This window comes from Lachnellula hyalina (genome assembly GCF_007821495.1).
Source record: "Lachnellula hyalina strain CBS 185.66 chromosome Unknown contig00003, whole genome shotgun sequence".
Lineage (NCBI taxonomy): Eukaryota > Fungi > Ascomycota > Leotiomycetes > Helotiales > Lachnaceae > Lachnellula > Lachnellula hyalina.
Genome location: NW_022157117.1, coordinates 320,036 through 342,436, shown reverse-complemented (window position 1 = coordinate 342,436; position 22,401 = coordinate 320,036). Strand labels below are relative to the sequence as shown.

The 22,401-nt window shown below is 45.7% G+C and overlaps 8 protein-coding genes across 8 annotated transcripts; 3 read left to right on the top strand and 5 right to left on the bottom strand.

The window, feature by feature from the left end:
• Positions 1–262: 262 nt before the first annotated feature.
• Positions 263–1,394, bottom strand: LHYA1_G000841 (uncharacterized protein; the record flags this gene model as incomplete). The annotated part of the gene is made up of 2 exons (XM_031145830.1): positions 263–757; positions 813–1,394. The coding sequence occupies 2 exons, from the start codon at positions 1,392–1,394 to the stop codon at positions 263–265; spliced, it is 1,077 nt and encodes a 358-aa protein (XP_031009651.1).
• Positions 1,395–3,308: 1,914 nt separating this feature from the next.
• Positions 3,309–4,814, bottom strand: gsfB_2 (O-methyltransferase; the record flags this gene model as incomplete). The annotated part of the gene is made up of 5 exons (XM_031145829.1): positions 3,309–3,480; positions 3,537–4,069; positions 4,134–4,184; positions 4,239–4,520; positions 4,590–4,814. The coding sequence occupies 5 exons, from the start codon at positions 4,812–4,814 to the stop codon at positions 3,309–3,311; spliced, it is 1,263 nt and encodes a 420-aa protein (XP_031009650.1).
• Positions 4,815–5,620: 806 nt separating this feature from the next.
• On the bottom strand, positions 5,621–7,010 carry SAT4_1 (Satratoxin biosynthesis SC1 cluster protein; the record flags this gene model as incomplete). Its single annotated transcript, XM_031145828.1, has 6 exons — positions 5,621–6,009; positions 6,085–6,149; positions 6,215–6,597; positions 6,646–6,713; positions 6,769–6,805; positions 6,852–7,010. 6 exons carry the CDS (start codon positions 7,008–7,010, stop codon positions 5,621–5,623), a joined length of 1,101 nt encoding a protein of 366 aa, XP_031009628.1.
• Positions 7,011–8,185: 1,175 nt separating this feature from the next.
• Positions 8,186–9,776, top strand: MCH2_1 (putative transporter; the record flags this gene model as incomplete). The annotated part of the gene is made up of 4 exons (XM_031145827.1): positions 8,186–8,383; positions 8,432–9,304; positions 9,354–9,447; positions 9,517–9,776. The coding sequence occupies 4 exons, from the start codon at positions 8,186–8,188 to the stop codon at positions 9,774–9,776; spliced, it is 1,425 nt and encodes a 474-aa protein (XP_031009629.1).
• Positions 9,777–11,114: 1,338 nt separating this feature from the next.
• vdh_0 (Vanillin dehydrogenase) lies at positions 11,115–12,780 on the top strand (the record flags this gene model as incomplete). The annotated part of the gene is made up of 4 exons (XM_031145826.1): positions 11,115–11,614; positions 11,669–12,062; positions 12,126–12,568; positions 12,630–12,780. Coding segments are annotated over 4 exons (1,488 nt in total), but the record flags the coding sequence as incomplete, so codon positions are not given.
• Positions 12,781–14,182: 1,402 nt separating this feature from the next.
• Positions 14,183–15,416, top strand: HPPD (4-hydroxyphenylpyruvate dioxygenase; the record flags this gene model as incomplete). Its single annotated transcript, XM_031145825.1, has 2 exons — positions 14,183–14,807; positions 14,857–15,416. 2 exons carry the CDS (start codon positions 14,183–14,185, stop codon positions 15,414–15,416), a joined length of 1,185 nt encoding a protein of 394 aa, XP_031009655.1.
• Positions 15,417–16,783: 1,367 nt separating this feature from the next.
• On the bottom strand, positions 16,784–18,853 carry RPL40 (Ubiquitin-60S ribosomal protein L40; the record flags this gene model as incomplete). Its single annotated transcript, XM_031145824.1, has 6 exons — positions 16,784–17,512; positions 17,633–17,664; positions 17,718–18,013; positions 18,139–18,254; positions 18,389–18,519; positions 18,580–18,853. 6 exons carry the CDS (start codon positions 18,851–18,853, stop codon positions 16,784–16,786), a joined length of 1,578 nt encoding a protein of 525 aa, XP_031009626.1.
• A 712-nt stretch (positions 18,854–19,565) lies between these two features.
• Positions 19,566–21,900, bottom strand: ace2 (Metallothionein expression activator; the record flags this gene model as incomplete). The annotated part of the gene is made up of 2 exons (XM_031145823.1): positions 19,566–21,178; positions 21,231–21,900. The coding sequence occupies 2 exons, from the start codon at positions 21,898–21,900 to the stop codon at positions 19,566–19,568; spliced, it is 2,283 nt and encodes a 760-aa protein (XP_031009627.1).
• Between the last annotated feature and the right edge of the window lie 501 nt (positions 21,901–22,401).

Below are 22,401 nucleotides of genomic sequence, written 5' to 3'. Positions count from 1 at the left end.
GGGGGTAAAGTTGCCTCATGGAGTCAGGGTCTCATGTAACTCATGTCTCCCGTTTAGCAATCCCTGTCTATGTTTTACTTACCCTGTACCGGTTCTTCTTGGCATTTTTAATTCCTTATCAGCTACGATAAGCTATGGCGCTGGCGCTGCACTCGACTTCCAAAACCATGTTACTGTACAAATCTTCATTTGGCTAATATTTTGAGCCATCTATTCTACCGTAGATACACAACTCCAACGCCAGCTCTTCCAAACTCCAACATCAATGACAGTGTTCATAACTGCTATAATTACCTTTATCCGTCCAATCCGTGAGCCTCTCCAAAATCAAAGCATTTGTCCCCCGATTTGCTTTCGCATAAACTGTATCAAACGGATGCAAAGTTGTACCAAAGTATTGCCCATCATAAAGCGGATCCTGCGCGAATTTAGGATCCGCACAACTTTCTTCATATCCTGCTTTTTGGTGGAACGCCGCCATCATCGCGTCGACTTTGTAACCGGCTGCCTCTATCAGTGGCGTGGCGTGTACTTCGACCGATGTAGCAGCCCAGTATTCGTGAGGACACCAATTGATGCCAGCATGTTGGAGCGGGAGTACGGGTTCGTTTGGGGAGAATGTCGGCAGTGTTTCTTTGAGGCGTTTGACTTGGGATTCGGTCGGGAATAAGAGGGTTTCAATGCCGATACGGTCGGTGGCCCATATCATCGATTGGACGTGGGGCAGAGGGCGACAATTCATCGTGATACCAACCAGCTTGATCGCAACAGTCAGATTGATATACGGGAGTATGGGGGCGAGGACTACGTACCTTGACTTCGTCGGTGACTTTGCTCAAAAACATATCACTCCAGCATCCTGTCGCCCAGTAGGGAAGAAAAGGCCCTCGAATGCTCGCATTCATCGTGATGAATCTGCTGTATTTCTTGTACAGATCATCCTTCACCAAAACCTCCGCAAAAGCGCCCATATCATAGCAGTCGTTCCCTCGTTGTATGTATTTAATGTTGGGAAGTTGTGGCAGGAGATTCGTGGCATCCGTCTTGCCGTTCATGACGAAGATAAAGTCCGCAGCATGGTGTAGGCCATGTGCTATGAAGAACTCGAGGTTTCTCCGCGCATTCTCGGTTTCGTGATATGCGTAAAGGATTAGGGGACGATCTCCAGTATTCGTGATGTCGTCGGAGCCATCGTTCGGTCCACTATACACTTCTTCTGTGCTGTTACTGACGTGCGTTTTTATGTGGTCTACCCCATTTTTTATCGAACTGTACCACTCCCCGGAAGTACCACCGAAATGTGCTTTTAAGCCCCAGAGAAACCAAATAAAGAAGAGAAGAAAAAGAGAGACAGCCCAAAGGACATTTGGTCTCTTAAGGCTACCGACAGCCATTGCGTCACGTTCGCTGCTGACGGTGAGCGAAGGGATAAATGATTTAAGGAATGAACGCGAGTGTTTTCGAAAAAAGGGAGGGCAGACTAGGGCAGCCTTACGCCTGATGAAAACTAACAGGCGTCTATTTAGTGCTATTGTTGCCAAGTCTGCATGTTCTAATGAAATAGATTGATATACGGAGCGTAGACTTCGGCTAGGCTAAATAGTCTTCTTCTAGTATATAAAAAGCTTCCCAGCAATTCAATATCTGAATAAGGCATAGATACTAATAGAAAAGAAGCTCTCAGCCAATAAGTACCTTGCCTTCATCCACGTTTAGATTTGTCCATTACAGAACAGGACAGGCTGGTGTGTTGGTGATGTCCCCCTGCAACGGAAAGTTAATTATACGGGTACGGCTGAAATGGCCCAACCTTTGCATAGTGTAAATGATGCCAAGACGCTAACGACATCTTCCCACAATATACCATTTCACGGGGCTTGTGTGGCTTTCCGCCGCCAGAAATGCCTTTATCATACTTCGTAGTATATAATAGGCCGCGCGTACACAAATTACGTCGCTCGACACGGACGCTAGGGTGGTTATGTAATCATAGTAGGGTTAGATATGGACAAGTAGAAAAGATGAACGACATACCTCCGTATACTCGGTACAAATGTATCAAAAAAGGTTTTCTTGGCGCTTCAACCATTCCCCTGGTACTCCGTAATCGAAGTGGGTGGGGTTGGACGATCACCCCCCTATTAAGGTACGAAAGACATAAATGGTCGTAACTTTATCCAACTACAAGTCAGGATTCAGGCGCGCGACTACTAGGGCCACGTTTCGTCCCGGATTGTTGGAGGGGTTCTGCTCCGACAATTAGCAAGTATTCCGCTCCCCGTCTTGCCTTTTTACAGATCATAGTATGAGGATATCAATCTACGGAGTACGGAGTACCGGAGTATTTTGTATTACCAGAATGTTATAGCCTTTATTTGATTGGTTCACTCCAGCGTTTATTGCCCTGAAGTAAGCCAAGGCATAAGCCAGCCACCCGTCAGCCATCAGCCTCATTCCGGCTTGCCGATGTACGAAGTTACGAAGTATGGTCTCATATATTTAACCTTCAGATCCCCCTCTCCATTTGCCCCGAAAACCTCGTATCTCAAAACATGCTGCTACTACTACGACTGGGGCTCTCATAACCACCTTCACCACCTCTCTCCTCTCCCCCTCCGGTTCAATAGAATACCAGATACGATGTATGAACGTATAGGTACTGTAGGATCATGGATGAGATAAGTGAGCAATATGCTTAAACTTACCGTGTCCTCGCCGCATCCTTCGCCGACTTCCCGAGACCGATGCTCTTTCCAGTCCCGAGTATTCCGGACCGGGGGTAATCCTGCGTATCTATGATCTGATGTACGGTTGAAATGGCGACTATTTTGCAATTGTTGGTTTCACAAGGTGCAGTAGTGCTGGCCTGGAATCGTGGTTACGTGGTTGCATTTCTACGTGTAGAAGAGGTTCTAGCTAAGGTTGCGACGACGATAAAGTAGGCCTTATCGCTGCTTAGTCATTGGTGTTAAGGTCACGTTATAATATTCGTATTTGTGTCTTTTCAGAGTAAGGTGTTAACTAACTTGCCGCGCTATCATACTATGCTATCTATGAAGCTTTTTATCTTCTGCAGCCGCTGTTTTCATTGCTGGGAGTCCGTTATATCAAATTTTGATTTGTTCATTATTGATTGGAAATAAGAAAAGGTGCATTCATCGATGCGATGTATCATATACTGCTTACTTAAAGGGAAAGGAAAAAACAATCACCAAAAAAGCGTATCGAGGATCGAACAAATATGAGATGTTCCGTCGTTACTATTGATTCTGCGCCGACTAGTATCATCTATCCATCTTTCTATCCCACTAATCTATATCCACTTGCCAAGCAAACTCTATAATAGCAAGATCCGACCCTTTAGGTTCAGTAACACCCACGAAGTTGTATCTCTCGTCGGCGCGCTTAAACAGGCTGATCCAATCATCCCTACTCCGTTCCCGAGCGTTTTGCAACGTCAACATGCCTATATCCATACTCCTGCGAAAATCATTATTAGCTAAAAGGGAGTTAAAATAGAACTGGGAATTACAAACCGAAGCCTCCTTTCCTGCCGGGTAGACATGGTGTTAGGTTCCGGCAAACATATCTCGTTGATAATAATGCGTGCCCCCGGCTTAAGCGCCGGCACTAGATTTTCCAAGATAAGCAGACAATATTTATCAGGCCAGTTATGAAAGATCCAGCGAAAGAGATAAACTTCGGCATTCACCACTGGTTGTGGCGTGAAGAAGTCGTGGGCCAAAAAGGATATATCAGCGGTGGTGGATCCTTCAGGAATGGGTCGACGGGCAGCGATTGTTGAGGGAAGATCCTGTACCACGAAATGGAGGGATGGGAATTTCTTCGCGATGGCAAGCACGGCCTGGCCGTGAGATCCTCCAATATCCACGACTGTTCCTCCGGCAGGAAGACTCCCCCACGGCCCGTGGTCAACGAGAAAACTGAGTTTCAAGGTAGGGCCGGTGAGGCGGAAGGCCATCCCACCAGAGAAGCGCTTTGCCCTTGTCGGGTCCTTCGCCATTATGTTATACATCGTATCTAGGCTATTATTTGCTAGAGAGAATCCCTAGCTCAGGAGTTAGCTTAGTTCAAGCCTCTCAATGCTGGTCGCATTTTGAGTCAGAACTCACCGTTTCCGCTGGATCTTGTGAATCGGGCCATTTCATTATTGCAGGCAGTGTCTATTCGGGTCAGCTTCCTATCCTAAATAGTTAGTGGGTGGAAATATAACATACGTGTAATTCTGCAGGCCACATTTCTTCGCATCTCATGCCAATATAATCTTGGAATAAAGGATCTTCGGCTAGAATTCTCGACGTAGCTGTATGCGCAATAACACCTTTCCTGACCTCTTTAAATATTCGATTCGTGATAGCATGTCGGAGGATACGAGCAATGTTATCCTGGCTACACTTGCAATTCTTTGCAACTTCAGCGAAAGTTGCCTCTTCTCCAACGGGAAAAGCGCTAGCTACTTTATATCGGTACAACGCCCGCATGCTAACGAAGTAGTTGTACTAGACATCTGTTAGATTTTGTTCATTAAGTAATATTCCATTCCTTGAGGCCTGCAGAGGGAGTCAAACCTGATATTCAACAAAGGTTTGCCTAGGGCCTAGAAGCAGCTCGCTGAGCTCCATGTTAGCATCGAGGACCACATCTCTAGCAGCGATGATTTGTTCCGGGAACTCGGGCTCCAACGCTCTATCGAGGTCAAACGACGGAGTTGGGATGCCATTGGAATTCAAATACTGGTCGATGTTTCTCGTCTGTTCCGAGATAATTGATGCCAACTCAGCGATTCTAGTCATATCTTTTGGAAGCATGCTTAGTCACTTGATAAAAGAAACCGAAAGACGCAAAGGAGCATTGGCAAACCCTCGTTACTTTTCAGTCTTCATCAGGCGGGGTAGGATGCGAAAGTCTTCTATAGTTGGGTGCAAAAAGTTGAAACACCCACACCCTCCCTAGACCCTGGCCACCAAGCTCCACTACCCTATTTGGCTTTTACTTACCTAGCTGCTTTTGATACCTAAAGAACATATACTACTCCTCACTCTTATCTACAATGTTAAGCTTTTCAAAGTTTGGTAATGAGCGAACTAGTGTCAGACTATGAAACTGTATTATTCCCGGCCTGATGCTACCCTACTACTCCTCGGCAAGGGGAGTCTCGCGGCTTTCTTTCTAGAAAGGGATGTTTGGTGAAGCCTGCAGCTACGCTCGCCGCTCAGATGCAGATATCACAATGCAAGTGGTAGCATAAACTATCTGTTTTCTATTAATAAAAGATCCCCGACGTTCGGCACTTTTGCTGGCCTCTTATATCGCGACTCTAGGGGCGATTAACATCTATCAAATACTGCAGACTTTACAAGGGCAGAGATCCTATTGCTTTGAAGGTGAAGTAAAGAATCTAAGTGAAGGGTGTTATGCGGTGGTCCAGTCTTTTATAGTATAAAGGCTTTAATATTTTGAACTTGTATATTAGGCAGTGTATTGAAATTAATCTTAGATACGTGAGTCTCTATTATACATTTTATCTAGTTAACCTAACTATAGTACATCGAGCAATTTTACAACGCATAGAAAACAAGAACAGCATCAGTCTTTTGCTCTAGACTATTGACGAGGTAGAAACCTTGATGTCGGTATTCACACGAATGTTTTGCGATTTAGAAGATCCATTTTCATAATCCATCAAATGGCCTCTACTTGCACGATCAGCACCAACTGACGTGAGTTGTGTCGGCTCACCATTCGTGTGGACCCAGTAGCCATTCTCTCCTCTCCTTGCTGGATCCATCTGGTCAGGTCGTGGATTCATTGCAGATTTGGATATAAGCTCAGTGCCTCGGCGATTACCAGAAGCTTCCTTGAAACTCCGAGACCTGAATTGACTTGGTAAAATGAATTCTGCCAGAGGTCGCAGAGTGGGAAGACAAGCGCTGATAACTGCAACTGAGGGCTCGATCGATGACCAAATAACTGTAAGGTTGAAGCCCCCTAAAAAAGACTTAGTTTAGATGAACTTGCACTACGGTTTGTGGAACCCGGAAGGGCCTTTTGGGGCCAACTCACAAAGAATATCCGGATTATTTACTTGATGAAGTTGCGACAAACGAATAACACTGGCAATAACAACACTATCATTAGAAACCTGATGTCAGCCCAGATCAAGTCAGTCATTTACAGTCACAGTAGTACTCACAAGCTACCAAGCAGGAATATGAACGTAAGAGCAATTCGATCCGCCTTTGATGTGTGGAGTTGCCAAATCATCTTGACTGGAAGCGCAAGGATGATGAGATCTGTTATAATATTGGGAACGGCATTGCCAATATAGAAATGCTCCGAAACAATGCATTTCGAACCAGGAGCACGAGTCCAGAAAGCATCTACCGGGTTGCACGAGAAGATGGCTACCATGATTGTTGCAAAGAGCCATGCTATCACCACACCCACCATGATTTTTGCGACAATCAGGAATTTTGGTGTTCGGAATATCCGTGTATAGAACGCAAGTATCGAGAGTTTCGTAAATGCGAGAGTGACGAAGTATACGATTTCGTAAGCAAAGAGAGCCTTGTGCCACTAAGTCAACTGAGAGATTCGCTCCGTTTCGCTTTGAAAAGAGCATACCTTCAAGAAATTTGTTAAGTTCTCTTTGGAAGCGAGCTCTGTGTGTTTTCCGACGCCGTTATTTACCACTTGTTTCCCATCAGCCGAAATAATCTATATGATTCTTGGAGAATAAGCGGTTACTGAAGATTCCGAGCCCCAGACAACCCCAAGATACAACCTGAATGATGTTAGAACAAATTTGGTGAATGATTCTTTTATCTTACCAGTCCCATCACTACCAGCAAGTCATCCAATGCATAATTGTTCCCTTTGATTCTCCTAGAAATAAGTCTAAGAACAACTGCGACAGTTGCGAGACACGAAATCGCAATGGTCGTTCTCAGTATTAAAGGCTGATAATTATCTGCAAGATTGACAGTCATTGCTGCTAGAAGTCGGTAGATCGAAATGTTGCTCACACCATTAAGTAGAACTGTAGAAATAGCAGATCAAATAAATACAGCTGAGAGGATTTATATTGTTCAAAATAGTAGCGCAAAGTGGCAGCTATGAAGCATTCCACGCATGGAGTCCGAAGTTAACTAAAATCTGTGAAATACTGAAAGTGGACGCCGCCGTACTATGTAAGATCTTACCTACATGCTTATTTTTTTTTCGGGGACGTTAGACGTGAGGTGGTATAAATGCCGCAGCCAATCAACTTATGAGCTCTCTACGCCGCATTTACTCTCTCAAATTTCATATTTCTAATGCCGTAGCGTTGTATTGATTTGCCAAAGCAATCCCTAGAATTACATGGGCACCCCAACGGATGACACTTCCAAGTTTCCACTTCCCTGCTGCGCAAGGGGCAACGAATTTTTCTTAGTCGAATCGTATGATTCGCACTTACACTTATGGTTTCCATAATAGGTTTAACTACTTAAGATTTCTTTCAAAAGGCCGTAAAGCAAAAAGGGCAAATGATATTAGTATATCTCCTTTTAAAAAGGAAATCATAACTATACGTACTAGCAACTTATTAGAATCTTACTATAAGATTATACTCACTTAAATTTCAAGTAAAAATATACTCGTTGACAAATTGAAGTACACATATTATGTATAAGTGTAGGCTCTATTAAGTATGAAAAGCCCACTTTATAATATAAGCGTAGAAAGCTCGATTGGACCCCATACTATAGTATGCACATCATGGATTCATGGAAACAAGATTTATTGGGCATAACGCGAGGCTGCACGCCACCCGAAGTAGTGATGTTGATCCTTCAATAGGATCCAAGAATAAGACCGACTTTTCCAATCCCAGTCTAAGCACCCTTGATTATGTCGATGGTACTCCATATCCCAGTACGTACTATTTCACATGCATTAGTAAAGTCTGGGGTTTGGTACGGCATGGCAAGCTGGCTGCAGAATTACTTCGAGCGCTTTTTGCATTTCGGGCATAGTCCTGAATAAACTATTCTCTTCCGATGAGCAAAGTGAAAATTTCCTTGTACTGTATCTTCATCTCGGGCAAGATCCTTTCTATCGCGAATTTTCAAGTGGCCCCCTACATCGTCGCTTTGGTTTCTCATTGAACTTAAAAAGTATCATGCAACAACCACTCCCAAGCGGAGAAATTCCACCGGAAGCCTCAAGTGACTTGGAGCCCGTTGCCAAAGGCAGCAATGAGCTCTCAGTCCCGACAAGCAATGAGGTGGAGTTAGACCCGTCTCAAGATGGACTTTACAGCTGGATCTGTGTTGCCTGTGTTTTCCTTCTGAATATGCATACGTTTGGCATCAATGGCGTACCACCATCTGTCTTGAAACGATTTTAGACTCTAACTTTGAGCTAGTGTTATGGCATTTTTCTGTCCTACTATCTCTCATCGAATACGTTTCCTGGGGCCACATACATCGATTACGCTTTAGTAAACGGTCTTTCCATATCCCAAGCATTATTCGTCTCCCCGTTGGTCACCTACACCACGCGACTCTATGGCACTCGGACAACTCTGCTTATCGGCAGTTTTCTAGAAGCTTCAGCACTGATTGGGGCTTCCTTCTCGACATCAATATGGCACCTGTTCCTCAGCCAAGGCGTTTGCTCGGGATGGGGAATGGGGTTTCTTTTCCTGGGGACCATAGGTATTGTTCCTCAATGGTTCACTAAGAGACGCTCTCTGGCAGCGGGCCTCGCATCCGCAGGCGCTGGGACCGGCGGATTAGTCTACAATCTTGCTGCAAATGCTATCATCCGCAATATCTCATTGAGATGGGCATACAGGATTCTAGCAATCATTGCCTTTACCATCAACTCGACTTGTGCCTTCTTCATAAAAGATAGGAACCAGAGGATTGGTGCTGTACAGAAGGTCTTTGACTACAAGCTATTCAGCGATGCAGAGTTCTTAGCTCTTTCTGCGTGGTCTGTTTTCAGCATTATAGGTTATGTGATTTTGTCGTTTTCTCTGCCAGCATATGCACTTAGCATCGGACTGACAACTCAACAAGGTGCGATCATTGGATCAATGTTGAATCTGGCACAGGCTGTTGGAAGACCTTGTGTAGGTTATTTCAGTGATCGTGTAGGGAGAATCAACATGACGGCTATTGCAAGTCTTGCCTGTGGGTTGGCTTGTCTTTGCATTTGGATTCCTGCAAGGGGTTTCGCAGTTGTGGTTCTCTTTGCGATATTTTCTGGACTCTTTGTGGGGAACAACTGGGCTGTACGTCTTCCCATAACTGAACACAAGACGCTTTGCTCAACGCGAATAGGCAACAGCACCGGTTTCTGCAGAGATGTTCGGAATTCAACTGCTACCTTCCATTCTCTCCACTCTTTGGCTCCTGCAAACTTTGCCAGGCACTTGTACGTTCCAAGTCCCCTCTGTTTTGTCGCTAGTGCTCGAAATCTCAACGAATTGTAACAAATGAATAGTTGCTGAACTTATTGCCCTTGGACTTCGTCGTAAAGGTGGCCAAAATACCTATCGGCCAACGCAGATCTTTACTGGTATTCTGTATGTCGGAGCTGCATTATTGATGTGGTTTATACGAGCAAGAAGAGTCCAACAGTCGCAGCCGAATATGGACTGTTCTCAAACCTCGAGCTCTCCTCAGGACCAATCCCTTGCTAGACGTAATAGATCCAGCGATATCCGCCTCTTTCGTGCAGCATTACAATGGAAGAAAGTCTGAACATCCCTTAGGGAGTTTTGATAAGTGCCTGTGTGACACAGATTGTGTCAGTGCTACCTAGGTAGGGTTCGGCAGTACGCAATCTGGAATATCAATTGAAGGTCTAGCCGTGAGCTGAACTGCTATTCTGTATGAGTAATATTTCTGTACTGCGCCGTCGGGAATATGTAAGTGTGGCAAGTGTCTGTCTGGAGTCTGGACTCTGAGGTTCTGAACGTGCTAGGTTTCCCCACGCCGGGAATAAAGAACAATGGGCCCCTATTATAGTTCCCCACGCATTGACCGGAGGGTGGAATCCCTACTCCCGGGGCCGTCGCCGTCCACGATGGAAATAATACTTCCTTGCAGTCTGATGCATGCGTTCCGTGTCAGCATGCAGGCCGCACATCAGATGAGGGAAAGGCCAACGGTTTATTAAACCTTGATCCAACTACATTTCGTACGAAGGTATAGTAAAATCCAACTCTGCTACGCCTTTCCCTTACAGCAATCTACGAAGCTACCTCGTACGGGTGATATACCCAAAACGGGGTGTGAGCAGGGGTGAATAGCCCCTGCCCGATGTTTATGTTGGTACTCCGTAGTTGATCATGAACCTTGTCGCTCCCCCGGACTTTTCTCTACCTTCACCCCCCTCTTTATGTCGACTGAATATGCTCCACCTGCCTATGAAGCCCTCTTATCTCGCATAGTCTTCTGCATGGTACTCCGTAATTGCTCGAATGAACGCACGATATTCATTCCGTCTTCCACCAGCCTGGGCGACTGAAATTCCCCAACATCTTGGGATCCCTTACTGTATTAATACATGCCATTTTACCCGCTATAGGAGAATGTTTGCCCACTATACGCGTCCTTCGGTAGTACGTGGTGCTTGAAAGCTTCTAGTATAACTTTAAAGTAATAAAAAGAGATAATTCTTTTTAGAAAAGAGTATTATTACAAAGGTTAGAAGTAAGATATAATACCTGGAATTAGAAATAATCGTATATTACATTTGATATCTACTTTTTCCAATCTTAAATACTCCTAGGTTCTTGATTTCTAGGGGCTGTGATGTTCAAACAGCGCAATAATAGCCTAGAGGGGAAAGGATTTACCAGTTATAGCGCTAGCCTGGAAGTCGTTCAGGGGGGACAAGCGATGCAGTACCACCCTATATGTTGGGTTAGTAGTAAAATCTACGTAGGTAGTATGAAAGGTTAGGGCTCGCACTCCATTCCCTAACTTTTATTGAGCTAGCCCGATTTCACATGCAGTAAAGGTCTCGATCCACGGACCACGGTTGGCTCTGATAATTTCCTCCTTGATCGTTGAACCTCACGTTGACTTGGAAGACAATCACCACAGAATAACTTGCTATCGTTATATTTATCCTATACAGACGAGATAATGGGCTATACTGTGCCTTTAATAATCAATGGACGTGAGGTCCGAACAACAACTACTTTCGACGTGCAGGACCCGTCCACAGGAAACATTCTCTGGCAAAGCTCTACGGCAACAGTCAAGGAAGCCAATGAGGCCTGCGACGCTGCACAGGCAGCTTTTCCCGCCTGGTCCAGCCTAAAGGCCGCTCAGAGACGAGATATACTCCTTAAAGCAGCCGAAATATTCGAGAAGAGAACGGACGAATTCTCGACTTATATGAGGAGTGAGACTGGTTCTCTTGAGGATTGGGCTGATAATGGCACTGTACCATCAGCCTGGGAGATGATTCGAGATGTTGCCGGACGAATTATTACTGTCACTTCAGTTGTACCGGCTCTTAGGGACGAAAACGCGCATGCCATCATTTACAAAGAGCCGTACGGTGTTGTGGTTGGATTTGCTCCATGGTCATTACACCCTGCCTTTTCCACACATACAATTTACTGATTTTTGGATTTAAGGAATGCCCCTTACCATCTTGGTGTACGAGCGATCATCTATGCCCTTGCCACTGGCAACACTGTCGTTCTGAAAGGATCCGAGCTGTCCCCTCGCTGTATGTGGTCTATTGTCTCGGTCTTTCAAGAAGCTGGTCTCCCTGCAGGCGCTCTCAATTTCTTGACTTCTGCCCGTCCAGACGCTGCTTCTACCACGAAAGCGTTGATTGAGCATCCTGCCGTGAAAAAGGTCAACTTTACAGGAAGCACAAGCGTAGGGAAAATCATTGCCACGTTGTGCGGGCAAAACATCAAGCCATGTGTTCTTGAGCTCGGGGGAAAGGCGGGCGCCATTGTTCTCGAGGACGCTGACATAGAAAATGCTGCATTGCAGTGCGCAATTGGGGCTTTTCTCCACGTAAGTCATATGAAAATGAAATACTGGTGTGCTGTGCGAATTTTCCTGTTAATCTTTGAATAGAGCGGCCAGATTTGCATGACCACAGAAAGGATCATTATCCACGAGTCCATCGCCGCGGCTTTTTCAGAGGCGTTTGCCGCAACCGTTAATCAAGTCTTTCCTCCTAGCAAGCCAGCTCCGGTGCTGGTAGCCTCGGCAGCTATCGCAAAGAACCATAGACTCATTTCTGATGCCGTGAAGCAAGGAGCAAAGATTCTCTTAGGTGATGTCAATGCTAAGGAGGAGTCGGCAACTCGCATGCGCCCAATTGTCGTTACAGGAGTAAATAATGACATGGACTTGTTCCATGAAGAGTCATTTGGCCCTTCGGTTTCTTTGATTACGGTTGGAAGTGAAGAAGAGGCCATTAAGGTTGCAAATGACACGAAGTACGGTCTCTCAGCAGCAGTATTTACTCGATCCCTGGAGAGAGGCCTGCGCGTTGCAAAGAGCATTCAATCTGGGTAAGTGCAGTCCCACAAGTAGTGAGTGTTATTCTGGAAGCTGTATAGCTGACATATCTAGGGCTGTGCACATCAACAAGATGACTGTCCATGATGATCCCAGTTTGCCGCATGGTGGAGTTATGGAAAGTGGCTACGGTAGATTCAATGGCAATATTGGATTGGAGGAGTGGGTGCAGACGAAATCGGTGACCTGGACAAGTAGCCCATAAGCCGCAGGCGGCCCTTGATCCTCCATCTGATTTTTCCCTTTCCCCCTTAACAGCTGCATGCAATTTGAAGTTACCATAAAATTCAGTACGGAGCTTTGGGCTAAAATAACTACCAATAAAACCTGTAACTTACTAAAAAACCATCAGCACTAAGCTGCTAAAGTCATCCTACTTCGTGGACTAGCGTTATTAGCTTGATATTTGTTTTATAACCATCAGCATACTTTTGGCTACGCCGCACTCAAGAGCAGCATACTTTGAGACAGACGCAACGCCGTACGGTAAGAACATTTGCCGTAGTATGGCAGCAAGGTCTACAGATATGCAAATGGTTGATCGATACCTACAGGAACTTAAAGAGGAAAGTGACGCTCGCTTATGGCGCAAATGTGCTCCGTATGTAGCCATCCACCGATCTTTCAAACTGATCGGCGGCTCTGCCGATGTTACCTCGTTCTGTATCTGCATACCTCCGTAAACTCACCCCTGAGATTCGGCGCTATGCAATCCTTCACATGCTACTTCATGTATATGACTTGCAGCAATCACTGTTTAGTATCTACAGTATCTGCTATGCTCCCAATCAAATTTGAAGATGTAAATCTAAGTTGATGAGTGTCGCCGAGGTGTAAGCAGTCATGGTCACAACCTTACTTGTTTGGTTTAAAATTATATGCAATGTGCTCAGCTTCAATGCATATTATGCAATTGGTTTTACCGGTATTGTAAAAGTCCTGAAATTGATCCAATGAAACTAGCATTCTGACTATACTAACAGCATGTAACGGTTGTGTTTTCGACGAACTTTTCGTATTGCTAGCTCCATATATTATTAGTATCATAGGATTTCATCCTTGCGTTGAGGAGTTTAGGAGAACATGCTCCTTGGATATCAATTTCTGAGTAGTGCAATAGAAGCAGTTTGAGGTAATTAACTGTATAAATAAGGTTCAGGATTAAAAAACTCGCTCCTTGATAAGTCTCTACATGCCTTTACTTGGATGCATGTCCTGGGGCCTGCGAATAATTCACAAACCTTGTTTTTCCAGTCTGCAAGTGTCAGACTCGCTTTGCCTGGTCGTGATTCTTGGATGGAGTGGCAGAAAGCAGGCCCTAAGATAACGGATGTTGAATTACCATCTGAGAGGAGGGTTTTCTGTTTCCAAAATAAAAAGACTGGGATGTTCTCACCCTACGTATCATAACTTCACTACTTTGAACCAATCTCGCACCTGTGTAGAAGTTCTCATATCAGGCAAAAGGTTTGATAATACGTACACTTACCTCTCAGAAGAGCACTGGTATTTGTGTCCCCTTTGATTCTAAATTGAAGTTTCCTGGGCTATTACGCTCATATTACTCTCGATCATCACTCATAGCACCAAAAGCTACGCTAGAAAATATGCCGGCCTCTTCACTTGAAAACCAGGACAATTATCGAGGGTACGACCACGCAACTTGGTATGTCGGCAATGCTAAACAAGCCGCTTCGTGGTATGTGACCCGCATGGGCTTCAAAATAGTCGCATATCAAGGCTTGGAGACCGGTTACCGCTGTACTGCCTCCTATGTTGTAAGCAACAACCGTGTGAAGTTCGTTTTAACGTCCACTATTCGAAGCAATTCTGCTCTTGTGGATGATGCATCAGTGTCATCTGCTGAGAGGAAGCTCGTGAGCGATATTCACTCGCACTTGGAAAGACACGGAGATGCTGTCAAAGATGTCGCTTTCGAGGTCGACGATGTCCATGCTCTATTTAGTAGGGCTTTATCTTCCGGTGCAAAGAGCGTTCAAGACCCGAAAACTGTGGAAACAGACGATGGAATTCTAATAACTGCTATCATCCAGGCTTTTGGAGATACGACACATACTTTTATCTCTCGTCGAGGCTATTCCGGGAAGTTTCTACCTGGCTTTCAAACCGTGACGGAGGATGATCCTATTGAGAAGTTCCTCCCAACAATTCAATTTGAAGAGATTGATCATTGTGTTGGCAATCAAGATTGGGGCAACCTCGAAGCTACTTGTAACTTGTGAGGAGACCTGCCGACTATCTACTGGCTCTTACTGACCAGGCTACAGTTATGAACGATGTCTGGGCTTTCGTCGGTTTTGGACAGTGGATGACCGCAACCTAATGACAGAGTACTCAACCATGAACTCGATTGTCATGGCATCCCCAGGTAGCGGAGTCGTTAAAATGCCCATAAATGAACCTGCTGCGGGCAAGAAAAAATCACAAATCGAGGAGTTCGTGCAATTTTTTGATGGAGCCGGTATCCAGCACCTAGCCTTTCGAACAACAGATATTGTGCGCATTGTCGGAAGCTTAAAGGAGCGTGGGGTACAGTTCATCACCGTTCCCGCGGCATACTATGTCGACCTCGGGACTCGGCTGAAGAGTTCAGGCGTCGAGGTTAATGAAAGTCTACAGGCACTGCAGGAGTTGGGGATTCTTGTTGATTTTGACGAGGGGGGATATCTCCTTCAGATTTTTACTAAGCCTCTCATGGACCGACCGACAGTGTTTTTAGAGATCATCCAAAGGAATAATTTCGATGGTTTTGGAGCGGGAAACTTCAAGGCTCTCTTTGAAGCTGTCGAGCGGGAGCAATCCAAGCGAGGAAATCTGTAGAGAAGAATAGAAATGAAGTTCTTACTTATTTCTGTTCCTTTTTGATGACCAATATAGAGCATGCTTCGTCGGCCATCCGAACGTTTATCTACTCATCTTTTTAATCTCCGCCCTCAAAGCTTCTTCCACAACATTTCCACAAAGCCTTGCATACGGATTCGCACTCACAGCCAGTTTCCTAGCCTCCTCATACCCATACCTGCCCGCCATCTCTAAATCACTCCGTGCACTCTCCATCAAAGTTCCAAGCGGCCCGCTCATCGACATGCTCAATTCTCGCAGCAGAAATTCCGCATCCTCTGCTCGTTTCTCTCCGGTATTCGCAGCTTTCCATGTCAAATAACCCCTCTGCGCGTACGCAGACCCCAGTATCTGCCCTTGGAGTACACAAACACTCTCACCCTGCTCACGGGGTGATGCAAGCTTAATGGCTGTGCAAAGATCGTGCCACATAGTGCTGCCTCTCACGCAAGCACTATAGATATTATCCCCGTGTAGCAAACGTAGCGCTTGTGCCCGGTTGTTGTACGCACTTGGATAATCTGGGCATAAAACGATAAGCTCCGTCAATTCATCGATGGTACGTTGAAGAAGATGCAGAGATGGAGATGGAATATCGAGAGGCGCGAGGGCAGAAATCTCAACCGATTGAAGTACGGGCAAGAGGTCGTGTGGAATGCATGGCAGGGTTGTAATTAGATCGGTATCGATGAGAGGCGTGGTGGAAAGAGAGCTAGGGAGAAGAGGGTCGAAGATTTGGGACAAGACAAGACTGTCATTTTTGCTGAGTTCTGGCGCACCAAAAGACATGTCGATTCTCTTCGAAGAAAGAGCTTACAGATAATTCAAAAGAATGTGGAGAGCTTGAAGCCTATATACGTACGAGACCCCAGTCCTTCTATTTCTACTGCAAATCATCTATATTTTAAGCGAGGCTTTACTTAAAGGGGTAGCGACAAATGGAGGGTCTTTTGCCGCAATAGGACTTGCGCCACTTCCCCGGACCCACTTCCCCAAAGCGAGATATTCTCCAAATAACCTCACTTTGCTCTCATAACTTCGTCAAATCCAAGTTTCCTTTGCTCCAGATAACTGTAGAAGGAGGCTCCCCATCTGATCTAGCAGAACTTTATAATCATTCAGCGACTCACAAACCATATAAACTACAAGTCTTACTAGTCACAATCATCTTTGGATTTCTAAAATACTTGCAAAGCTATTTCTCATTTGCGATAAAATATCTACTAGAGAAGGCGGAGCAGAGAAGTCTGACCTCTAAGCTAACCCCTGTTCATTTCCCCTGTAATCGAAGCCAAACGCCCAATTCCACAAGCAAATTCCGTATCCTCATAGCAATTAGAACATTCCTAATTCTCATAGAAAGAGCGCTTTTTCTCGCCCTTCCCGCCGTTTCCAGCCTTCTGGCAATCAACCTTCAACAAGCGGATGGGGAGGAAGATGCTCTTCTGGTCGACGAGATTAAGTTTGACGCGGCTTGGTGTAGAGTTCTGAGATGAAGTTTGCGGGGTGAGATCGAGATCGGGATCTTCGTCTTCTTCCTCGTCATCATCGAACAATTCTGCTCCATCCGTAGAGTCTTCTATATTGATGCCTTCCTTGTCGTTTGAGTCTTCAAATTCAATATCGTCGTCCTTGCTGGAGACCTGGTCGCCTATCTTGACATTCGGGAACTTGAGTCCTTCCTCCGCCTTATGCAAAGCTTGATTCTTATTCGCTGCCTTGTCCAGTTGACCAACGGTATCGAGCTTGAAACTACCTGCGATGCCGCTTGACTCTTCTTCGAGGTTGAAAAATGGATAGCCGTGCTGAGCATATGTGTTGGCCGTGATTGGCGTTGAAGGGACTGGGATGCCTAGAGACTCGAATGTGGCCGCGTTGAAAAGTTGGAGGTTAAACATGACCATTTTGTCAGCTTCCCAATCGCCATCGTAGTATCGGTCTTGAACAATTACTTGCTTGATGGAGCCGCCCGCCGCAACTGCCATTTCCATCGCCTTTGCAGTTTCCCGTTCCATTACCTTTTGAGGATCTTCCCCACCTCCACGAAGACGAAGAACAAGACGAATCGTGGCCTCCTAAGCCTGGTCAGTGATCAGGTGAGCATTGTTATGGATTTCTTGTGGATTGTGACCGTGTCAAACGGCTGGGTATATTGAAGATGGGATCACTTTTTGTCCAGAATAAGAGATACTTACATGATAGATACTATAGTCCGATAGAAACCGATCTACGTGCTGTTAGTAAATTATCGGGCCATATAGAATATGAAGAGTCACTCACCGTCCTCCAGCTGTTTACCCGCGTATATGAGTCTTTGCTGGTCCGTAGGAATACCTTCTTGGTCTTGTACGAGCGACTTAATTTCATCGATATAGTTGTTGCGAGAACACGTAATGGTGATAATGTACCCTGTGAGAGTCTTCACAAAGATTTGCATATCTGGTACTGGGACCTGAGCTCTGAAGGGCTTGGAAAGGATGGCCCGTTCGGGTTGTGGTGGCGGGATCAATTTCGAAGGAACAATCTCGAACTGCATTCCGGTGATGGATTCTTGTCCAGTGACCTGTGCTTCAACACTGTGGACAGAACAGATTAGGGTCACTTCTTCCAAAACAAAAGGTGATGAGACAGCAATAATTCAGGAGCTGTAAGAAATCCAGCACACCAGGAGAGGAACCGTCAATGGGATAGGAAATCTTACCTGTAGCCACTACCGACTGGAGCTGCAACGAACTGTAGGACTTTCCCATCGGTGCTTGCGATTCCATCGAGCCACTGTTGCATAGGAGGTACAACATAATCCTGAATAGATTTATTCTGTGACAATAGCTTTGAAGAGGAGGTCAGCAGTGTTTCCAACAAAACCAGGAATCCATGAGCGATTGGAAAGTAGTTTGATATATTCTGATTTATGTAGAACAAATGTTTGAAGAGTTCCCATCGCTTCTTACCTCCTTGCGGCGCTGCCCAGTGACTTCCGTAACAACCTTCGATTCACCCGAGATGGCATTGACACCCCCAACATAAACCTTGACAGCGAAGGGCTTTGTGGCAGTGAAGTGAATCCACATTGCCTCACGCTCTGCACCTGTTAGCTGCTTGAATCGAAGAACAGAATTGGGGTGCGATGGATAGGACGAACTGTAGATGGGAATGAATGCGCCACCCTTCTTAACGAGATGAGACGGAAGCTTGATCCGGTGGTCGAGGACATTGTAGATGGGGAAGGCGCCGAGATCAGGTGGAAGGCTGTATGTACTGCCATTGTCGGGAACGCGGATGGTTCGACGGAGGGAGATGGTGAGGGTTCGGCCGTCTGCATCGTGGGCTTCGATGGTGTTGTATGCGCCGGGAGCAGTGTCGTGAGGTTGGCGGAGGTTCACATTCAGAGCGCTATCGAGGGGTTTGGAAGACATGTTGATGAATGGGTGCTGTATTTTCTCAGATTTCGGTGATGCTTTGGGGAGATGTTGAAGATGAAGCGAATTGAGGAAATGGAATGGCTTTATATAGGTAGAACCTTGGAAGGTAAAGGAGTTTAGCGAGGCGGGACGAGATGATGCTATTCCAAAATGGAACATTGAATCTGTCAAAGAACGACACGACTTGGCTCTATTGACTTCTGGAATTTAGACCTAGATCAATTCACAAAGCAAGGATACCAGTCAAATGCCAGTCTTCCAACTCCAGAACAGACGGGAAACGAATACAAGGAATATCGTGTCAAGGGAAATGAAAAGAAAGGTTAAGTCACTTGCATATCTTAGACCGCCTAATCATCGCAGGTAAAGAGCGTCTGGTGCCTTTTCGTATTCGCGACAACTACTTAAGATTCATCTCCCGCATCATACATCCTTCATCATCATAATAGATACCAGTCCTGCCAGTGCATCCTAAGAGAGAACGCTCATATAAACAACGCCTGAGGAATCAAACGCGTGCACAATGCCCATACCATCCCGGTCCGTTCATTTTGCCAGAATCCATATTCATACAGCCTAAACCAATACCATGAAAACTCCACATGACTCCATCCATTTTCCTTCCTTTAGCCCTTGCCGTGATAATTCTCCAGGTGTTTCAGATGCCCAGAAACCTAAGAGGAAAGAGTGAGAAAGGTGCGTAAATTCAGGGACTCCCAAAGGAGAACAGGTCCCCGTCATCTTTGAAGAGGTCCTCATTCACTGCACCGCCAAACGCATCCTCGAGCTTTCCCATCAGCAAATCTGGATCCCTCTCAAGCTGTGTCATCCCGTTTGCACTTGATGCTGCGAATGCCTGGAGGAACATCTCGTCGTCATGCTCAGAAATGTTAGCCAGACTCATCCCGTCAGTCAACCCGTCACCATGATTGGAAACGTTGTCGAGGTCATAATAATGGTTGCTGGGAGCGGGGGAAGATGACGACTCGCAGAGACCAGGGGGAGAGTGATAGCTGTGCACGCTGTGAATGCTCTTTGCAGGAGAATGAGGCGGCGAAGAAATATTCTCAGATATCGGGCCTCGGTGGGAGAATTGTGAGTGGCTACTAAATGCGGCTGGAGAAGGTGTGTTCTGCATTGCCTGAGGGGAAACACAATCTCCTACGGGGGATTGTACTTGAGAGTAATCAAAACTGCTGGTTGGCATGACTGAAGAGCTTTGAGTGTATTCGTAATCGGAAAATGGCTTGTCGTCGAGAATATCATTATCACTACGCGGGGAGTTGCCACCGTTGCTGTCCGAGTATTCGGTGGTGGATGACGCAGAGGACATGGCTTTGTTCTTGCTTCGAGTGCGAGATGATTTCTTGACTCGTTCTTCGTTGTCTGGGCGATTCTTGCGAGGTCTTCCACGCTTAACAGTCTTCTTGACTACTCCTTCGAACGCACCAATGCACATCCCACGTTGTCGATGGCGAGTAAGAGCATCATGACGGGCAAAACTGTTTCCACATTGGCAGGGATATGGCTTTACGCCGCTGTGAATTTTCGCATGTCGTTTGAGGTCGTGCTGACGAACAAAGCACTTTCTGCAATGTGGGCATTGGAATTGTCTGTCTCCAAGATGAGTTTGGACATGTGACTTGATATTCTCTTTCCGGCCGAATCGCTTTTTGCATTGCGGAAAAAGACAAACCCATTTCCCATCCCTCGGGTCTGGCCCTTGAATGTAAGTTGCGATGTGGTCGATGGTTATGCCGGTATCGGTGATAGTCTCTTCAATGTTCATGCTGGAAACGGATTCTGATCGTCGATGCGGCGAACTTGAAGCAGGGGAACTGGCCAGAGGACCATGTGCTTCTGGCGGCTCTGGGTACACTGAAGAGCAATCTAATCTAGGTTTGTTCTGAAATGGGTCATGTAACAGTGGCATGTGAGAAACTTCTGGAGACGAAGGGTACGACATAGTGGGAGACAGATCCGCGGAGGTTGGTGAAAATTGGATATCGTCAAGCTGTTGTTCGTTCTTCAAGAATTCCACATTGAGATTTGACATGCTCATGAAGTTAGCAGTCGGCATGGGAGCAGAGTCGAAGGTGTTTGCTGTCGGCATTGGTTCAGTACGAGGCGGGCTCGGAATGGGGTTTGTCTCTGTTTCCTTTCTCATATCCTCGAATACGGCTCGAGCTCTTCGGTTGCCTTTAGGTTTTAATGTCTCCTCCATAGATGTATCATAAGAATCCAGAAATCTATGGTTCATTTGCTCTTGCTTGATCATCCGTTCATGAGGTGTGTCCATCGGAGTAGGTGGAAAATAGTCTGGATAATTGAATAAGTATGCATATCTGCGATAGAAGAACATTTAACTTACTGGATAAATTCTGGTTTGGTGGTGTAATTGGTCGTTGTAGTGACTGCATAGCTAGGTTCTCAAATTGAGCAACTCTACCAACGATACCACCACTTATCCTTCTCGCGTTCGAAGATCTTCTGCTTTCATCTTGGCCGTTGGAAGTGTCATTGAGATTTTCCAAGCTAGTAGAAAAGTCTAAAAAGGCTGAAGGAGTTAAAGCTCCAGGTGAGAATAGACTGAAGTCGTTGGTCCCATTGAAGTTGCTAGGGTCGACGTTTATTATCGTATTGAGTGGTCCGGAGTAGGAGGAATACGGGGAATTGGCTCCACGTTCCCCGTAATTCATACATCCAGCATCAAATAATTGTCGTTGTGGAGTGACGGCTGGTGAACTTAGGTAGTTCTCGTCATTGTCAAAGTTGAATTGCTGGCCCGGGCGTACCAGTCTCTGCTGCTGCGTTTCTCGCAATATATGCTGTTGTGTCGTTTGATATCCTTGGTTAGTGTTACTTACCGTACGCTCCTGCGGGGGTGTTTGTCGTCGTCGTTGATCCAGGCTCATGCCACGTTTATGACCATGTCTTTGGATATTAGGCAGGTTGCTTGCCTTCACTGGCTCGAATGCCGTTGGTGTCGAATTTTGTCGTCGGTGTTGTCGTTGTCGAGTGTGAAGTGGGTTTGACAGCATTATGAATGCTCGAAGAGTTCGGAATAGTCGTTCGTCGTTTGAAAGTATTGCAATTAAGCAAACCTATGGTTCCGAGACTGGAAGAAAGTTAGCTGAAGATATTATGAGATGAAGTAGAAGAAAAGTGATTGAAAGTCGCAGTATCAGTAGGACATTCTTTTTGGACAATATCGGAACTCATTTTGCGGGAAGTCGTGCAAATACAGTCGCATATAGACTTTTTCGAAGTCTGTCTCAAAGAAGTATAATAACCCACCTCACGCAGTGCAAGCCGTTAGGCCGGGCGTTGAGATTTTAGAACCTCTCTCAGCAGTTATTGACTCGTGCAGAGCCTTTGGTCGAGAGAGTTGGGGGCCCTCTTCGGGCTTTGGAAGACAAAAAGGTGTTACTTGGTAATTGTTTTCAAGGCCAAAAGAGGGGAGTAGATGTGTTTTGTGTTCTTGTAGAGCTGGAGATGTTTTGTGGAATTGTGAAGTTGCGGTTTGGAGTTTGGTGATCTGG